Here is a 19,896-nt window from a genome sequence, read left to right as displayed (position 1 = left end):
ACCCGTTGTGACTAACAGTCAGTTGTGATTTATTTTCTGGAAAATACTGTAACTGTTTCCAGACATGACAACTAAAAATTCTCCTTTCTGCTCAGAACTGTACATATTTGAACATTTCATTATATTTATCTGGATATATAAGTAAACACTGACATTGTACATTGATTTTCTTATAAATAAACGTCTCAAACTAGTTTCACTACAGCAGGAAAGTCACTAAATAATGGTGATAATCACCTGGGGTCAGAGGTCACTGGTCCATCACTGAATTCAGGATGAACTCTGGATCCACTGCTGTTCATAGACACACAACTGGGTTGTAGAGATGCTGCTCTCTGACTCCCCCTGCTGGTGACACAAAGATATAATAATAATTCAAATAAATATTTACACTGTAATTAACACAATACTGTTAGTTCAGATGATCTCTTCCTTTTGTATAAGTCAGTCGTATAGCTGTGTCCTTAATTACTGAATTAGTTTCATTTGCAAAATATCCAGTGGTGGACTGTAGCAAAGTACACTCCTTAAAGGTGGAGTCAGTAGAATTTCAAAAACACTGTTTGGAAGTTATTCGGGCGACACCAATGACAAACACGTAACCAATCAGCATCAGGGGGTGTATGACGGTCGAGGAGAGAGAACGAGCAAGAAGGAGATTTGAAAATAAAAAAAAAAACTGCAGAACGAGAGATGGACACAATACAAAAGAGCTCAAAAGAATATCACTGGAATGAAGGTTTATGACTGGGCAAGCGCTTTAGGATCCGCGTTTATATTAGAAAAGCTTTCCAGCGCTGGAGAGAGCTAAGTGGGAAAACAGAAAACTGACGCGGGGGTTGCTTTGATCCCGATACTCATGTGAGTACACTGGGTTTTGTGTGTCATGAGCTGCTGTGCTGTTTGCGACTAACAACAAACACTTTGTATTTACTCTTGTGTACTGTACATTCATTTTTTGTGCTTCCTTGTCGTTCGGTCATTATCTGCGCTTTATTTTTTCTGAAGCATTTTGTTGCACGTCAGCTGTGATGAACAGACATCCACTCTCACTGCGTGTGTAACAGTGGCCAGATAGTGAGAGTTTTGCAGTTAAACTACGACTGCTACAGAATGAGGTGTTTAGCGTCATTGATGGTGCACTCAACCGCATGCCAGCAGTGATCGGGCCGGGGTTTGAGACCGACTCAGAGCAGGGTGGTTGGGATTGGAGTGTGAATTTTGGAATAATATTAATGCAGAAGCATCATATATAAAAACCAGGAGGAGGAGGTTTTTCTGCAGAATACATTCCTTTACTTTTACCCTTCATACTGTCATGAAACCCCAAAACACATTTTCTGAGATGTGAACAGATTTGTACAGGCTGCACATCACTGAAAACACTGCAAGTCAAAGTATGGTCACTGAATGTGATGCAGAAGTGTTCCTCCGGAGCGTGTGATTGGCTGCTGGGGCTGGAGAGGCACGAATCTACATCATCCGGTTCTGAGCGCTTCTCTGCATTTATTCATGAGGATGAACTCTTTTAACCCAATCACTGCGCTGCATTACGCATGAGAATTCAAACGTGTCACAACATGTGGAGCGCAGATGAGAGTGGATTCAGCGTGGAACGCTGTGATGAGATTAACAACACTCGGATCAAAGATCATCCTATACTGACTGGAGTAAGTGTGTTTTGAGTTGAGGACATATTTCACATACTCTAGTGCTCTTAACATGAACCAGCACTGTGTATGCGCACATATTTAATCACGTCTTCTTCAAATGAAATATATGTGGAAATAAGGACGCTGATGCAGCCGTACATCATGAACGTGATGACATGAGGAATTATTCTGAACACAAAAGACAATAATGTAGAAAGACAATTCAAAGAACAATGGACAAAAAAGTATTTATCTCTTTATTCTTTCGGTGTTAAACTGACGTGTGTCTTTTGTTCAGAGACTGTAGAGCTCATAACTCTGTTTTTTTTTTTTTTTATCACCGTGGTCATACTTTAATATTCATGTGTCTGTATAATGAGTGGTTTGTAGGTCTGTGTTTTATCCTTTTCCCACCCTCTACTCTCCCAGTTTTCTACAGCTTTACATGCCCTTTTCTAGAGTCTTTTTCAACTCAGCGGTGTGAAGGACCGGTGCTAAAACAGAGGGGTTTCATGACATTTTAAGTACATTTCAGTACACAAGGTAATACTTTTACTTCACTAAGGTTTCAACTGTATGACTAGTAGTTTTTCCCCAATGTGGTATTAGTAGTTACTCAAAGCACTTTACTAAAGTAACTCAATATTTCTTCCACCAATTACTTTGTCACAGCTCTAGACAAGTTGTCCTTCCCTAACCCAGACCAGACCCCTGTACTGCAGGATAAACCTGAACGTCCCAGTGCTGGACAGGTTTATCATCGACTCTGACATGCGGCCTGACTTTCAGCTGAGCAGAGAGACCCTGACAGCACTGCTAGATCTGTTGAGAAATGGAGGAGGAACCCACTAGCTGTGTTTCCATTAGGCTTGCTATGATAGTCGGTGTTACTGGTGTTGAGTTGTCACTTGCCAACCGCGGCACCAAGGCAATTTTCTTCAGTTTAACACATCAGGGCTCAACACTAAGTCGGGTCAGTGATTCAAATTTTTACTTGGCCTGCCAAAATTTTTAGTGGCCCCACAACAAAAAATTAATGAAGTAAAAAGAAAAGAAAATGGGCCTATAAAATAAGCCTTACTGTTTTTGTTGTTTTTGATACATGTAACCTTAATAATGTTATGACACCAAAAGCTACTAGATTAAATCACTTAAATTTTAAATATTGTTAGACAAATAAACAGTAAGTAATAAATTATTAAGAAGTCATCAAATTAAGTAATAGCACAAATAAATACAACAGAACAAACATATAAATGAAATATACAGTATTTTTCAGGTTATGTAGGCTTGAACAGTACATTTTCAGGTACAGAAATTGTAATCTAACGTATAATTATGTAAATAACTATATTAAATTTTAATCTATAGTTAAAGTCGGCATGAAACAGAAGTTGTGATTGTCTTTTCTTCTCTACTGTGACATCTATCCGAGTGAAACGGCATCTAAAATGAGAGGGCGGGACTTGATTTTGTCCTTTGGGAATTGATTGGATCGTTGGAATTTGGGCGTTGCAAACAAAATGAAGGCAGATATGAATGCCCATTTGCAGTCAGTTGTGGGGGATTTCTCTCCACCAGACTCACTCCGAGCACCCTCATGTTACTGTAAGAACTTTATTTATTGAGGATGACGAGGACAGTTAACGGTTACGGCATTAAACAGCGAGAGTGACTGACTGGCGGTGCGTGTCCATTGGCACAGAGCAAGCGGGTAAGAGCAAGTGTTTTCGGTTCATTCCTATGGAAGTTGAGCCTTATGCTCGCTCTTAAGTTAAGTGTGATGCTCAACTTCCGTAGGAATGAATCTAAAAACGCTCCGGTCGCTTGCTCTGCTCCAGTGGACACGCAGCCTGACTGACTAAGTGTGTCCTCAGGTTCCTTTTCTATGTTTGAGGGTACTGTACACCCCAATGACTGCCATCAGCGGTGGTTAATGCATTAACCTCTATAAAGTGAAGCTTACCCCAGCGACAGCATTTACCCCCACGTCACTGGATCTGCTGGCAATTCCAGATAGCTCCACCCTCGCGCCATAGCATGTGACAGGAAGAGACGATGAGTCGTTTTGAAGGGGGAGGTTAATGTTTTTGATTAAAGATTATGAGGGCACATGAATTTAAAAAAAATAAAGTGCACGTATAAATTATTGATAATAAATACTACAATATTCCATAAAAAAATAAGAATTGTCAATTTTGATTTCATGCCGACTTTAATCAGTCAAGAGTACTTACAGATGCATAAATAATGTTTTGAAATGTTTAAAATATAAAATGTTAAATACTGTTATTTGAAATTATTTAACAAATGAAATGATACTTTAAAGAGTTAGTTCACCTAAAAATGAAAATCTTGTCATTAATTACTCACCCTCATGCCTTTCCACACCCGTAAGAACTTCGTTCATCTTCAGAACACAAATTAAGATATTTTTGATGAAATCCGATGGCTCAGTGAGGCCTCCATAGACAGCAATGGTACTTCCTCGCTCAAGATCCACAGTGGTTCTACCTTAATATTATAAAGCGTTGAGAATACTTTGTGTACCAAAAAAAACAAAATAACGACTTTTTAACAATATATAGTGATGGGCGATTTCTTCAGAGCTTTAGGAATCAAATCAGTGGTTCGGAGCTCCAAAGTCACATGATTTTAGCAGTTTGGCGGTTTGACACACGATCTGAATCACTGATTCGACTCAAAAGATTCATAACGCTCCGAAGCTTACTGAAGTAGTGTTTTGAAATCGGCCATCACTATATTGTTGAAAAGTCATTATTTTGTTTTTTTGGTGCACAACAAAATATTCTCGTGGCTTTATAATATTAATATTGAACCACTGTACTCACATGAACTGATTTAAATATGTTTTTAGTACCTTTATGGATCTTGAGAGGAAATGTCATTGCTGGCTATGCAGGCCTCACTGAGCCATCGGATTTCATCAAAAATATCTTAATTTGTGTTCTGAAGACTAACGAAGGTCTTACGGGTGTGGAACAACATGAGGGTGAGTAATAAATGACATTATTTTCATTTTTGGGTGAACTATCCCTTTAAAAGTGAAATTTAACCCACCAGGAGGTGGCAGCAAGTTCCTTATAATGAGCGATTTATTGAGATGCAACAGATTCATTCAAACAGCCGATTCATTCAGGAAGTGTTGCTCAGAGACGCAAAAACAATTCTGTGGACTTTGTTTGAAACAATTTTCATTGGATAAAGTGAAAACAGGCGATTTGGTGTCTAAAATGTAAGTCACTTAATATAAACTGCTTGTTTATTAAACAGTAGGCTATGTTGTATAAAATCAATATCACATTTGTAATCGTGCTGATATTTGGAGAAAAATGGCACTCTTCGTGTAATATTGGTTAACTATATTATATTATAGAAATATAAAAGACATACAAGGGCATTTTTGCCACTTATCTTGAATTTGGGGGTCATTCGCTATGAATTCTGGGATAGGGTGGGCCGCGAAGGGTCCATCTGATGTTTCCTTCATTTGATCGAGAAACAAAGAGCGCATCTGGACGGCACATAGCCTTCATCACACTGCTGTGACACAATCAGCCTTTGAATAAAGCCTTTCAGTTGAGACGCAGCTATTGTCTCCAGTACAGGACAGTGTCTCACCTGGGGTCAGAGGTCACTGGTCTATCACTGAATACAAGAGGAGGATTCATGGATCGATTGCTCTTCAGAGACACACAGCTGGGATCTGGAGATGAAGATTTCTTCCTCCTCCTGAAGATACTGAGATATAATAATAATTCATATACATCTTTACACTGTAATTAACATAATATAATTAATTCAAATGCTGTTGTATAAGTCAGTCTATTGTCTCCAGTACAGGACAGTGTCTCACCTGGGGTCAGAGGTCACTGGTCCATCACTGAAGAGAACAGGAGGATCCATGGATTGATTGCTCTTCAGAGACACACAGCTGGGATCTGGAGATGAAGATCTCTTCCTCTTCCTCGTCTCAAAGTCTGACATCTTCCCTGTATATGGAAACACTGGGAACATTACATTAATGTTACATTTATGCATTTAGCAGATGCTTTAATTACAAGTAATTTACAGTGTGTTCATTTCAGCACATATCCCAGTGAACAACATGTGCTCTAAGAATGTCTTGATACTAAGTTATGAAAACATTATTTCGAAATATTCTGTTTGTTAGTTAGGTGTACACTAAAGGAATATTTCATTTGATCATTTTGTAAACATTAAGGGAACGTTACTTTTGAATGTTTTCTGAATGTCTTGATAAAGTAGAAGTTAAAAAGAGACATTCATCTAACATTTTACACTAACAGATAACTTTCATTATATCACGATCTAACAACAAACGATCTATAAAGTTACTGGAAAGATGTTTGTTCATGAGTTTGAGAGAACATTAGTCTTGTTATTTGGGATGTTCTCTGTGAACATCAAAGATAATATGAACAACAAAGTCACCTGTCATGATCACCTGCTGGAGTGCCCTTGATAGCCACTAGAGGGCCCTCCACCCCGGACTATTGTCACTATCACGGACTTCATTTCCCATCACCCACTTCCCAGTTTGTTTCAGTCAGTTTCATCAGGTTTTGTTATTGTCACTCTGCTCATCTGAGTACTCTCCCTGCTTTCTTGTTTCTGGTGGACTTTGCAAGTATTTTGACCCTTTGCCTGGCTTATGACTGATGTTGGATTCCCAAATAAACTGCAATTGGATCTTACCTAAGTCTCAGAGCATTCTGTAACATCACTGAATCATTAAATGAATTAAACTAGAGCTGGGCGACATGGCCAAAAAATTATCACAGTGAAATTATCAATATCGACTGATATGAAAAATCATCAGGATAAATGTCAAATCTTTATTTCTTTCAAATAAAGGCAGATTTCTCCTCCTGAGGTAAAGTTGTAGAAACCAGAACATGACAAACACTTACAAACAGGGCTGGGGATCGATTCAGATGTCCCAATTCGATTCGATTGATTCTTGATTCGATTTCGATTCTCAATTCAATTTTCAGATTCGATTCTCGGTTTTTGATTCAATGAATTCAATAGTAAATTTTCACTGGCCCCACCACAAAAAAGATAAATGAATAAAATTTTATTGTTATTGAATAAAAGTTATTGTTTTTGACCCATATATACTGTTATGTGCTTGAGAATGGAAAACGGGATGAAACGCAACATTTACGTGAGACGAGGCTGTAGCGATATGTGGGAAAACAGTTCGAACAACAAACTAGATTACATCAAAAGCTCAATGTTTATTAACAGAGGGAATAGACAATAGAAGAGCTGCACGATTCTGGATAAAATGAGAATCACAATTTTTTGGTTTCAAATAGAGATCACGATTCTCCCACGATTCTGAATATACAACCAAACAAAATAACATCTTACTAGAGGTTCTGACAAAATATAAATTGCTGATTGCTGGAAAATGTTTGAATTAATTATTTAAAAAATGGTTTTGAATGAATTCAATGACTCCTTAATAAATACTTGTTTCATTGCTGGATGAATCAGTGTTTTTGAACAAATCTTTTGAATGAATGATTCAATGACAAATACATTTTTTTACAGTCAGTTGTTGCCACCTAGTGGAATTAGATGTAATTGATATTAACCATTATTTGACGCACCAAGTTTGTTTCAAAAGGTAGTTTGCTCTATTTTTATCGTTATCGTAGACATCAGTGTTTAAATACTAACTTAAAACTTGTATCTCAGTACTTCTGTGATAATGTGAATGTTTGTAACACAGAAATAACTAATGTGTGGTTCAAAATGGCTCTCTCTGGCTCTGGCAGCACGAACACAGATTTGAACGCTCCGGTATGATTTTGTCAAAGGTTTAATAGACGCGGGAGAATCGTTGTCATTAATAAAGTAGGATCGTGTGGGTGCTTGAATCGAGATCGCGATCTTTTTACGATTAATCGTGCAGCTCTAGACAATACAATAAAGACTCAAGAACAAAAGACACTTTAACATTAGGAAATAATAAAACTGAAGAGAAACAAGGGTGTCGCTAAACTAAGGAAAATTTAAAAAAACGTAATCTTGGACGTATGCGACGTCTTAACTAAACTACACTACATAAAGAACAGAAACACAATAGTGGCGAACACCCTTCCATTAACTGACAGTCAAAAGAACTACCTGCCGTATTCAAACCACCGTCAGTAGAGTAGATACGCTGGAAATTATAAGGTTAATTAACAGTTGAATCGAAGTTAACACTCGGTAGGTTCGTACAAGAAGAAATATTCACATTTTAATATAGGTCAAAACTAAATCAAGTGGTTGGTACAACACACCGCAAGTCACTAACAGCGGGGAACACAAAACAGTCTGCTCACACCGGCATCTAAGCTTACACAGCCTGATCAACAAACAAACTCACAGATCTGCTGTCTCAAACCACAGAATAAACAGTTCAACATCACGATAACTGGACTTTCAGCATGTCTAAAGACACAGAAGACGAGTGAGGGCCGAAGCCAAAACGCTCACTGCAACTGTAACACCAGCACGACCTTTATACTGCCGGCACACCACAGATTGGTGGAACGCCGGTCGTGACGTCAAACGCCATGACATCACCCAGATCATGTGACAGCCTTCCGGTCCAATCAGAATAACTCAAAAGAAAGAGAACAAACACAACAAAATACAACACACGGGGAACGTAACAATACTTATATTGTAATAAATAAGGTTATTATTTTAGATATCAGTGAAATTTAACAATTCTGGATTTCATTTGAGACCTAAAATTACTAATATAAATTTCACAGATTATTAAAGAGAAGTAAACAGTCATTAATAAAAAAGAACTAATAATTAAACTGCAAGCAATAGCACAAATAAATAAACTCAACAGAACAAAGAAACAAATGAAATAATCAGTGTGTTTTTCAGGAAGCTCTAACAGTTTTCAGGGACAGAAACTGAATAATCAGATGTAAAATATAATCTTCACGGTACAAAATGAATAAAGGTTCTTCCTTATTAAAGTTACAAAAACGTTATTCAGTGAAGAACAGGGAGTGATTTTCTCTTTGTCTTTTGTAGTTTGATTGAAAAGATAAATATGTGCAAATATAATATTAAATCACTGAACTCTTACCCTTCTTTCGAGCCAGAAATATTTGTGTTGCAAACTATTAAATTAAGGGAGTTTTTGAGCTCTAAAGTGTCAAAATGTCATTCAGTGTAACCGTCCCGAGTAAAATTCTAATGACAAAAGTGTTTTTAAAATGTAGAAATTCATCCTAAAGATATAAATGAACACATGGCATAATTGTGCTGGTGTTTGCAGCAATATATAGAACAAAGGGCAACATACTGCATCTACAATATATTAAAACTTGAATAATATTTGTCCTGACTTTTGTGCTTCATGAATGTCATTCAGTATAACGAAGATAAAAAACATTTTAAAGCACATCACATGATGGTAATCATGTGACAGTGTGTGACATCACAAAGAGGACCCATTGAAGAGCCTCCATCTATGAGATAAAGTGAGTAAATCTCTCTGAAATGTGTGATGATTTCACTTTTTCACCCTCTAGTAACCTTTGGAACAAAAGCACACGTCCTTCAGTACAACACAGAAAAGATACTTTTAACGTTATTACTTTATAAAAAGCTATATTAAATATGAAAATTAAGGATATTCTTTATAGGTAAAGACCATTACTTTATATAGGTGGCCAAGGCACTGCCTGTTAAATATGTTCATGTATGAAATCTGTCCTTCAGTATCACGCTTCTGTCCTTCAGCACAACAAAAGTTTCATGTTATACCACAATGTCACCCGTTATGCTGAATGACTGTGGCTTTGTTATCCCACGTTTTCAGTAGTTTACAACATGTAAATCATGCAATGATTCATATTTACTTGCTGTATGAAAACTAAATATTATCATATTAAAACTATTTTATGGCATTTTAAGGTATTTCAAGGCACATTATCTTTACACTGTAGATGCCATTGTCTAATTATACCTGCAGTTAAGGTGTAACTGATGGATTATTTTAGTTAATATAATATTAAACTTGATTATGAATTATATTAGCTAATAGCTGCTTCATATTTGAGGCACTTTGAAAAATTGAGACTGTACAAGTTTGGGAGTGTTGGTTTACCTTTTAAACTTGGATTAAGTGTTATAATCTACTACTAATGGACTATTAATAACATTTAATGGATGCAAATCATATTCTGTTCCAGTGTCATAACTATCAAATCTTCATGTTTTAGTTATCAGAGAAGAAAGAAGGATGTCAATCCTGATCATCCACTAATCCATACAAGGACACAATCTGATGCTGAAGATACCTGATGTGAAAGTACCTGTCGTGATATTACTTTGAGAAAGAGATCAATGTTTTGTGATGATTTCAAGGAAGTTTTTTGGCACAATGTTTCTGAAATGTTTTGTAATAGTTTGAAATGTTCAGTGCTGGTTTAATCCTACATGAATGAAATTGTACCTCTTGCGTCAGATAAACTATGCTGCATAGCAAGGCCATAACCATGTCTTGAATATCGGGGGGGACCTTTTCTTTTCTTTTTTTTTTTTAAATACAGCATAAAGAAACAAAACAGTGAACAAAATTGCTGCTAATACAATGCTATATCAGATATGTACAATAACAACTGTAGAGGGAAAAAAAAAAAAAAACATTAAGATGTCCAGAAATCAATTTCAAAAGTACATTGAGAACTCATGTTTAATGTGATAGTTTCATAATACAATATATTGTTAGTTCCGAGATTCTTCAATTTTGTGAATAAATACATAGATCCGCAATAAATATTACAATTCCCTAGTGGTCTAGTGGTAGAGTTTCTGTTAACAGTATCAAAGGTTGCATGTTCTAATCCACCCTCACATAGTTTTTTTCCTCATTAAAATCAAAGATGTCCATCAATGGTTGTATATCAAGAGCAGGGACACGTTTGTGTGCATTTGTTTTGTGATTTTACCGGAAAAATAGAACCTCCGCAACGGCATTAAGCGATCGATTGATGCGCCCGTCTGTGCTGTGAAGACTGTGTGCACGAGCAAAAAGAGAACGTAAACCCCGCCCACTTTTTAATTTGATTGGCCATCTCAATCATTTTGACATTGACGAGCGTTCTTAGACCGCTGAGGCAGACCAGACTAAAAATGTAACTTTTAAACTTTTTTGTCATCCTAACAACATGCAGAGTGCTGTAATGAAGTGCAGCAGAGCAGTGCAAGAATTTCAAATATTGATTTAGCCATTTCTAATTATTGAAATGACTTGTCCCCATCAATGTCTATGGTGGTTACAGCCCTGCTGCACAGTAAAATCCATGTTCTTTATGTGTGTGGCGTATGGATCATCTCTCACATTTTTAAACATCTTCTCCAGTTTTTTTTTTACAGTTTTATAACTTAAAAAACAGCTCAAAGAAAAGTATTATTGGTGCCACTACTAATAGTTAATAGGATCAGTATTTTTATTGCTGAAGGACTCACATTTAATCAATATTTTTAGGTCGCAGTGATGCGATTATCGTTATCTTTTTATCGCCCATCCAACATTATTTATCTTCTCTTCAGAGGACAAGTTACATCACCTAAATATAGTTTCGGTGGAAATATCTTTACGGTTTTGATATAATCTGGATAAAGATTAGAAAAGTCATGACGCAGATCGGTTGTATAGGCCTATTTCCGACGCCATTTTATGAGCGTCAGTGTTTGTTGTTGTCAGTGAACAAGAGTGTGTCACGATCATATAAACACACAGAACAACATCATATAACAACATGACACGATATTAAATAAAGCTGATAACTGAACTTACCGTCAAACTCACTGATGTTCGTTCAGCACCGAGACTTCGAGCCCGTATCAACAAAACGAAACAGAAACAATCATCTCTCAGTGAAGACCTGAACCGGAGCTTGATTCGTTTAGACATAACCACGTGATCTGTGACGTCCGACGCAGTGTTGCCAAGTCCCCGGTTTTCCCGCGGAATTGTGCTACTTAACACTGTTGCCACGGGTTGAAACGAGCCCAAATAACATGATATTTAGCCCCTGGAATGCGAATTTTACCAGGGTAACCCCGCCAAAAACGGGAGTTTACTCACCTGAACGCGATTTTTACCGGGGGACCCCCCCGAAACGCCGTTGGGCTTGTGTCAAAATTTTGTGATGTAGCTGATATGTAGATGTATGTGTGATGTAGATGACCTTCTGTAAAAAAGAAAGTGAAGATATTTGTCATTTATTTTTCTTATGTAATGTTTCTTATGTAATGTATTTCTTTTTTGAAGAGATATGATGAGATCTTTCATGTACCGTAGCCTAATTAATAGTTGTTTTGTTTTGTTTTTGTTTTTTAATATCCTCTTTTCTTTCTTTGTTCTGTTCCTTCTTTTCTTTGTTCTTACAAAAGCTATTTAAATGTATCTTTCTCTTTTAACGATCATTGTCAATTTGTTTTTTCCTCTTCCATATGTTCAGATGACTTTGGATGTATTGTTGATACATTCTGTGATACATTCTGTTTCATTAATGTCATCTATAAATTGTTTGCAATAAAAATTTTTTTTTTTAAAAATCCTTGCGCAGGTTTGAGTCATTTGCTTCTTTGATAAGAATAAATCATAATACAAATTTAATATGTGTAGTTTGTGCATGTTCAGTTTGTATTAATCCAGTTCACAAGCTCTTCAACCGACCATTCCACAATAATCTTTATTTATTTTGATCATATATGCCCACACAGCCTGTAAACTAAGGCAAAAGCTTATGAAATATGAATAAGGATGCATGAGTTGATCAAGATGACCACAAGATGTCATTAGTGTGTACGGTGTAGAAAAGCTTCGAGTAAAGAACCATTTTAGATACAGTTGAGAGGAAAGCCTCAGTGCTTCGAGCTTCATTTCACCATCTTTACCGTGAAATATGATCATTTTTGAGGGTTTTTAACATCCAGTTGGAATTCAATTGGAAATCAATATTCTGCTTTCACTATACTTTGAACATTTCATCATAACATGCTCTACAGTTTCTTCTTGATTTCAGTGTTCACATTTTCCTGTCTCATATTTCCCTATTTTATTCAAGGCACTATTAAGTGTTGTATGCCCAAATCTAAGTCTGGAAATGATTGTTTCTTCCTCTCTATTTCTCCTCTTTACTCTACCTTTACCAGCATATGGATGTTATAAAGCGTCTTCCGGTTCTTTCTTCTTCTCATTGTTTCTGCATCTACTTTCACATGTCAGAGCGCCGACTCTGTGGCTGCATCTGAAAACTGGAAAACGCTGCCTTCAGAGGACACATTTCAAGGTAGGAAGGCATCAAGGCATGTTATCTTCACTTCCTGTCTCCTGAGACTCCTTCATCTGATGGATTTCAGCATAGGCAGCATAGATCCTTTGATATCCCACAATCCTGTGCTTTCATTCAGTGACAGTTGAGCTAGAAAAAGAAAGATGGCGTCTGAAAGTTGTGGTTTCTGGTCAGTTTGTGTGAAAATGTACATTTTTGACCATTGTTTTCCACTTTTGATGTCATTTCTAGCTAGAAATTACTATTGTAGTACTTAAATATTCCCTTAGTTATCACCAAAGCTCACGCTATTTCACTGTAGATCATTAAACTCACGCTGCCTCAGAAGTCTGTCCAAATACTGAGCTGGCGTTCTGACGTAGAACCTGGAAGCGCTGGACGGAAAAATCTTAGCAGAATGACAGGGCAGAGAAGAGATTGTTGAATAAAGTCGTTATTTTTGTTTTGTTTTTGCACACAAAAAGTATTCTCGTCTCTTCATAACATTAAGGTTGAACCACTGCAGTCACATGATTGTTTTAATGATACCTTTCTGGACCTTGAAAGTGTTTATTATATTGCTGTCTATGGACGAGTCATAAACCTCTCGGATTTCATCAAAAATATCTTAATTTGTGTTCTGAAGATGAATGAAGGTCTTACGGGTGTGGAACATCATGAGAGTGAGTAATTAATGACAGAAATTTTCATTTTTGGGTGAACTAACTCTTTAAATAAAATACCTCCTCATTAAAACACCACCGCACACCCCCTGGGCGGGACCATGGTGAGGGAGAATCTCTAAACTAGTGTCTGTTTACAGGACACCGTTTTCAACTAAAAACTGAAAACTTTTTATGCGTTTTGGCCGCTCATTTACACGACAACTGCGTTTTGGTGGCCTGAAAACGCAAACTTTTGAAAACGGTCTCAGTGTAAACAAGAGTACTGTTTAAACGCACAGATACCTGACAAATATTCTGACTGAAACTCCCTGACTCGTCCATCCAGATAGAATATTCTCTTATTTTACTGTTATTTTTATTCTTATGTATTTGTTTCCTTTTTAGGTAAAGCGCTTTGAATTACCATTGTGTTTGAAATGTACTATATAAATAAAATTGCCTTGCCTGCCTTACCTAAACAACAACGGTGCATTCCAAACCGGATATATCGCTCACCGAAGGGCACTTCAGAGTGAAAACTATCATGGCCGCCATATTGAAGGGTTGTTCTAATCCGAAGTGCTCAAAACTGGCCACTTCAAAGGGCCCTTCAGAATGAAGGATTTCGAAGGGTACAACTGATGGACACTTCAGGCCCCCATGATCCTTTGCACAGGGTTCGGAGTTCGATTTTACCTATAAATGTATGTATAGTATTTTTCTATACTACTGTAATGTTTATACAAGTTAGATTTGGTACATTATTGTGGTCAAAACGACATTGTAAACAAAAACACAATTAACTCGATTGTCTCATTAAGATGACGCAGAAGTGCGTTCCAAAAAGAGTTTTTTGACCCCTACACCCTTCATCCTTTCGAAGCTCTCACTCTGGAGGGTAAAACCCTTTTAAGGGATTAGGGCATTGGGATGAGCCCTTCCGAATGGAACGCAGGGCAAAAACACGAATCTGTGAAAATGTCATGCACATGCGCATTACATGTTCAGTCTATAGCAGGGGCTCCCAAACTCATTCCTGGAGCCTCCCCAACATGTCTTCCATGTCTCCTTAATCAAACACACCTGATTCAGATCATCAGCTCATTAAGTCAAGACCCCAAGACCTGAAATGGGTGTGTCAGACAAAGGAGACATGCGAAATGTGCAGTTCTGGAGGATCCAGGAATGTGTTTGGGAACCCCTGGTCTATAGTGTTTCATCGCCATCTAATGGCCTGCCAGCAGAATAACAAGTCAAGTCACCTTTATTTATATAGCACTTTTTACAATGCAGATTGTGTCAAAGCAGCTTTACAGTGATAACTGGTATATAATTTTGGCTGCACAGCAGCTCTTAAAGAAAATGGTGTCATTGTCCAGCTTAAGTAAATTCAGTACTGGTTCATTCCGTTGTAAGAATCAATAGTTATTAATTTAGTTAATTTATCTATATCAGCACTGGAGTAAACAGTGATGTCATCATCCAGCTCAGTTCAGTTCGCATATCATGGTGTTGTAAAGCCAGCGTTTTTTGTGATTTTCACGGATTCTTATTAATGGGGATCATTTGACAGTGGTGTCGTCTGTATGCAGAAAACTCAAAGGAAAAACTTCTCAGTTTTAAGCATATCGTTGTCGTGTAAACGTACCCTAAACTAGCAGTAACTGGTGTTGTTTGCCTAGTGAAATACTCTGCACGGTAACCTGCTGCTGGACGGGTTTTGTTCTGATTAACAGATCGCAAGCAAATATTGAACCAATCAGCTCTGTTGTGTCCGAAATCACCCCCTATACCCTTAAATAGGGCACTATTTGAGGGGACAGCCATTTGTAGGGGTGTCCGAAACCATAGTGGACGATATCGAGTGCACTCATTAAATCCCACAGTGCACCACAATAAATAAGTTTACAACTGATGTACAACTCACTCGTTCCCTTTCGATACTTCACTCATACTGCATATGGGGAAAAACTCCTTTTTTCTCTGATTACTGAAGCCTTTTTCAATAACGCGGTGTAACTACACGGCCATTGGCTCAAACTGGGAAACTTTTTGATCCAATGACAGCGCGGTGGAGCTGCGTGAGCCTATGGCTATGCAGCGCACCAAAGCCCGCAAAAATGGGCGGGACGTCTGGCTATGTAAGCGAGCATTTCACCATTGGATTTCAGAACTATCTCCTTCAGCGACGACAACGCTTCTCTTAACTGGACAACGAGACTGAACGCCTTCCCCTTATCTAGCCTGCTCGCCGTGGAACAAGCTCACTTCTCGCCATTGAAGAGGCATCGCAGCGGACCAGCTGAGACTCGCCGACCGCCTGCAGCGCCCTCGCAGACTGCCCGCTCTCGAGCTGCCTGCTTCGCCGCTTCCAGTCTCTCATCGCTTCCCCTGCCGCCATATGGTGAGTATCTAAAAAAACAATTTCAGCGGCGTTGTTTCAAATGTTGAAACGCCCTCGCAAGCTGCGTTCATTGAGGATGTGCGCTCTCACTAAGTGAGCGAGCTCAATGCTTACAGTGCCCAGCTGAATATGACATGATGCTCTCCCCTGACTTAGGTGAGGCTCATGGAATATATTTACTGAAAGAGCATATTTCTCCGGCGTCTGTTGTAAGATGCCGAGCCTCTGAGCGTGTCGCTTGCCAGCTCCGCCCACGCAAGTCACGTTCATTAAGGACACACGCTCTCTCTCGTCTCGCTCCGTTCACGGAGTGCTTTTTCCAGAAAGCGGCTCCTTTTCCTCTGTTCTTTCACTCAACTGAGGTGAAAAACAAAGGTTACAGGGCCAAGTGAACTGGACTAAAATGAGTTTTCCCGGTCTACACCCGCATGTCTCACTTTTTCTGCAACAGGGAATTTTCAGGTGCTGCATGCGCTTCAGGGCAAGTACCACACTGTCAGTGATCAGCTGAATGCAGCACTGACAGCTCTATGACATGACTAGCTTCCCTATAACTACCAGGTGAGACTCATGGAATATATTTCTTCTAAAATAGCATTATTCACTGATGCATGTGGTAAAATGCTGAATTTCTGAGTGTGTCACTTGCCGGCCCCGCCCCGCAAGCCACCTCCACTGAAGATGGATGCTCTCACCAGGAAAGCGTGAGTCCCACCTCGCTGCGGTTAGACCGTTTTCACTGGAAACTGCCTCTGTTATGCTTCCCACCACCTTGTTCAGTTCCGGGTGTTGGAATTAATGTGTTTGTTGGGCCCAAACATGTTCACGTGCCCATGCAGCCTGTTGCTGTTATAGCAAATACAATAACATACAAACATACTCAGAGATTTCCACTTCCCTTGCAAACGGCCTGTCATCCGATCTGATCCGACCCCTTGCCACACGGGCTGAGGTCTGGCAGGCCATCCCCGGAGTGTCAGGTTGGGTGCTGGGGAGGTTATTCACTACAATTCGCTCAAAGATTCGGCGGTGTGGTTCCCATCTTAGTGAGGGCAAAGGACGACCACGTCCTACGCTCCAAGGTGAGGTGTCTGCTGGCGAAGGAGCCATAGAAATGGTTCCCCTGGCTCAGAGCGAATCAGGCTTTTACAGTTGTTACTTCCTCATCCCCAAAAAGGATGTCGGCCTCAGGCCCATCCTAGATCTCAGACATCTGAACTATGTTCTCAAGAGACGGAAGTTCAGAATGACTACACTGAAAAAGATCCTCACGCAAATATGCATAGGGGACTGTTTTTTCTCACTGGACCTGAAAGGCGCATACTTTCATATCCAGATAGCCTCCCATCACAGGCCATCCTTGAGATTCACCTTCGAGGGAGTGGCATATCAATATACGGTCCTTCCATTAGGGCTGTCACCTAGCTCCTCGCTCTTTTATGAAGTGCATGGACGCGGCTCTTTCCCCTTTGAGACAGATGGGAATCCACATTTTGAATTACCTTGACGACTGGCTCATATTGGCCCAGTCTCAGGACGAGCTGGCACACCACAGATCCGTGCTCCTCAGCCACTGGGACTCAGGGTCAGTTTCGCCAAGAGCTCACTGCTCCCCGCTTGGCGGCATGGCCGCTTCCATGTCAGGGTGAATCAGGCCTGTTTAACAGCTCTGAAACCCTGGAAGGACCCTCAGTGGTTCAGCCGTGGGGTTTCCCTAGGGGCGGTATCCAGAAGGATGGTGGTCTCGACAGATGCGTCCAACATAGGTTGGGGCACTCCGTGCGAGGGCAGACCAGCCTTTGGCTCATGGTCGAGCGTGGAGAGCCAGCTGCACATCACCTGCCTAGAGATGCTAGCAGATTGTCGGGCCCTCCAAACCTTCCTATCAGTCCTGAGGGGACACCACGTCTTAGTCCGATCAGACAGCATGACGGTGGTGTCCTACATAAATCACCAAGGCGGTCTTTCGTCCAGACACCTCTATGCGCTGGCAAAGCAGCACTTGGAATGGGAGCTGCCCAACCTGCGATCACTGAGAGCATTGCACGTACCGGGCAAAAAGAACCTGGGAGCAGACATGTTGTCTCGGAGCAATGTCCCCTCAGACGAGTGGACGCTCCACCCCCCGGACGGTTCTCAGAATCTGGGAAATCTTCAGGAAGACAGAGGTCATCCTCTTCGCCTCAGAAGACAACTCTCACCGCCCAGTCTTCTTTTCAAAGGACAGGAATGCGCTGGCCCACGACTCGCCCAGCCTCCTCCTCTATGCTTTTCCCCCACTCGCTCTGATCCCTCAGGTCATCAGATGAATCAGGGAAGACAAACACAAAGTTCTCCTGGTGGCCCCACTCTGGAGGAACCAGCATTGGTCCTCAGAGCTGTTCAGGCTTTCAACAAAAGCCCGTAGCCGATCCCCCTGAGATGGGACCACCTCTCTCAGACGAACAGGACGATTTGGCACCCCCAGCCAGAGCTGTGAGCCCTGCACCTTTGGTCCCTCAATGGGAGCCTGTCGACCTCCCCGAGGACATGCTAAATACCATTTCTCAGGCCAGAACCCTGTCTTCTAGACGCCTCTATGCCCAAAAATGGTCGGTCTTCGTCGACTGGTGTACGGCTCGAAACGAAGATCCAGTTGAGTGTGACATATCTTCGATATTGTCATTTCTCCAAAAACGCCTGGACAAGAGTCTCACGCCCTCCACGCTCAAAGTATACATGCAGCCATAGCAGCGTTTCATGCCCCTATTGCTGGCCAGTCGGTGGGGGAAAAACAACTTAGTTGTGCCTTTCTTGAGAGGTTCTAGGAGGCTGAATCCCCCTAACCCTCTCACAGTACCCACCTGGGACCTCTCCACGATCCTCAGAGTGCTCAAAGGCCCTCCCTTTGAACCGCTGTGGTCAGCTGACCTTCGGCCCCTATCGCTTAAGAACCCTCTGCTATTGGCTCTAGCATCGGTCAAGTGTGTAGGCGATATGCAGGCCCTCTCCGTGAGCCCTGCGTGCCTCGAATTTGGGCTTAATGACTCGAAGGTCGTCCCGAAACCCCGGCATGGCTACGTTCCTAAGGTGCTCTCGACTCACAGGTAATTACCCTCTCAGCACTACCTCCCTCAGGGGACGAGCGTGAGCTGGAATTACTCTGCCCCGTTAGGGCATTGAGGACATACATCGAGCGTTCTGCGCCTTTTCGGCAGAAGGACCAGCTCTTTGTGTGCTTTGGTGACTGCACCAAGGGGCTTTCAGTCACAAAGCAAAGACTCTCGCGTTGGATTGTGGACGCTATTGCTCTTTGTTACTCCTCTATGGGCCTAGATTGCCCCATAGGAGTACGAGCCCACTCCACTAGAGGTATGGCCTCCTCGTGGGCCTGGTCTAGTGGTGTCTCCATTAAAGACATCTGTGAGGCGGCCGGCTGATCCTCGCCGTCCACGTTTGTCAGGTTATATCACTTGGACGTTCCGGCATTGCATGCCTGGGTCGTTTCAGCGTGATTTGACGGCCTCTACATAGCCCGTCAGTCATGCTGTTATCTCCAGCTCCCTCTTAGCATGTGTAACCATGAGGGTACGACGGCTTTGCCTTCCTACTTATCCCCTGGGCCCCTTCGGTGCCTAAGATAGGTTCAGTCGTTCAGTCCCATGGCATGGTGTGAATGTATTCATTCCCCATACGCAGTATGAGTGAAGTATCGAAAGGGAATGTACTCAGTTACGTACGTAACCTCGGTTCCCTGAGATACAGGAAGGAGTACTGCGTTTGCTGCCGTGCCCTGGAGCTGTGTGACTCAGTGTCTTCGCTTCAGTCGATTGACCTGA

General features: G+C 40.6%; 2 protein-coding genes and 1 pseudogene across 7 annotated transcripts in view; 2 read left to right on the top strand and 1 right to left on the bottom strand.

Annotated features, from left to right (window-relative positions):
* Positions 1 to 11,646, bottom strand: part of LOC127507136 (NACHT, LRR and PYD domains-containing protein 3-like) — a 45,366-nt gene extending 33,720 nt beyond the window's left edge. For 2 of the 3 annotated variants that reach the window (XM_051884072.1, XM_051884073.1), the window contains exons 1-4: positions 11,527 to 11,646; positions 5,530 to 5,680; positions 5,295 to 5,414; positions 238 to 348 (exon numbers count right to left, since the gene is read on the bottom strand). In XM_051884072.1, coding sequence (XP_051740032.1) covers positions 238 to 348; positions 5,295 to 5,414; positions 5,530 to 5,660 — 362 coding nt within the window. In that variant the 5' untranslated portion in view covers positions 5,661 to 5,680; positions 11,527 to 11,646. The remainder of the gene's footprint in view (positions 1 to 237; positions 349 to 5,294; positions 5,415 to 5,529; positions 5,681 to 11,526) is intronic. The other variant, XM_051884074.1, reaches the window with a different exon arrangement.
* The window catches only part of LOC127507143 (von Willebrand factor A domain-containing protein 5A-like), a 182,480-nt gene that overhangs the window by 126,238 nt on the left and 36,346 nt on the right, over positions 1 to 19,896 (top strand). The window lies entirely within an intron of this gene.
* Positions 1 to 19,896, top strand: part of LOC127507150 (von Willebrand factor A domain-containing protein 5A-like) — a 182,288-nt pseudogene that overhangs the window by 126,737 nt on the left and 35,655 nt on the right.

The sequence above is a fragment of the Ctenopharyngodon idella genome, chromosome 24, assembly GCF_019924925.1.
Source record: "Ctenopharyngodon idella isolate HZGC_01 chromosome 24, HZGC01, whole genome shotgun sequence".
NCBI lineage: Eukaryota > Metazoa > Chordata > Actinopteri > Cypriniformes > Xenocyprididae > Ctenopharyngodon > Ctenopharyngodon idella.
Note: the sequence above shows the minus strand (reverse complement) of the source record. Positions and strands in the feature narration are given on the sequence as shown.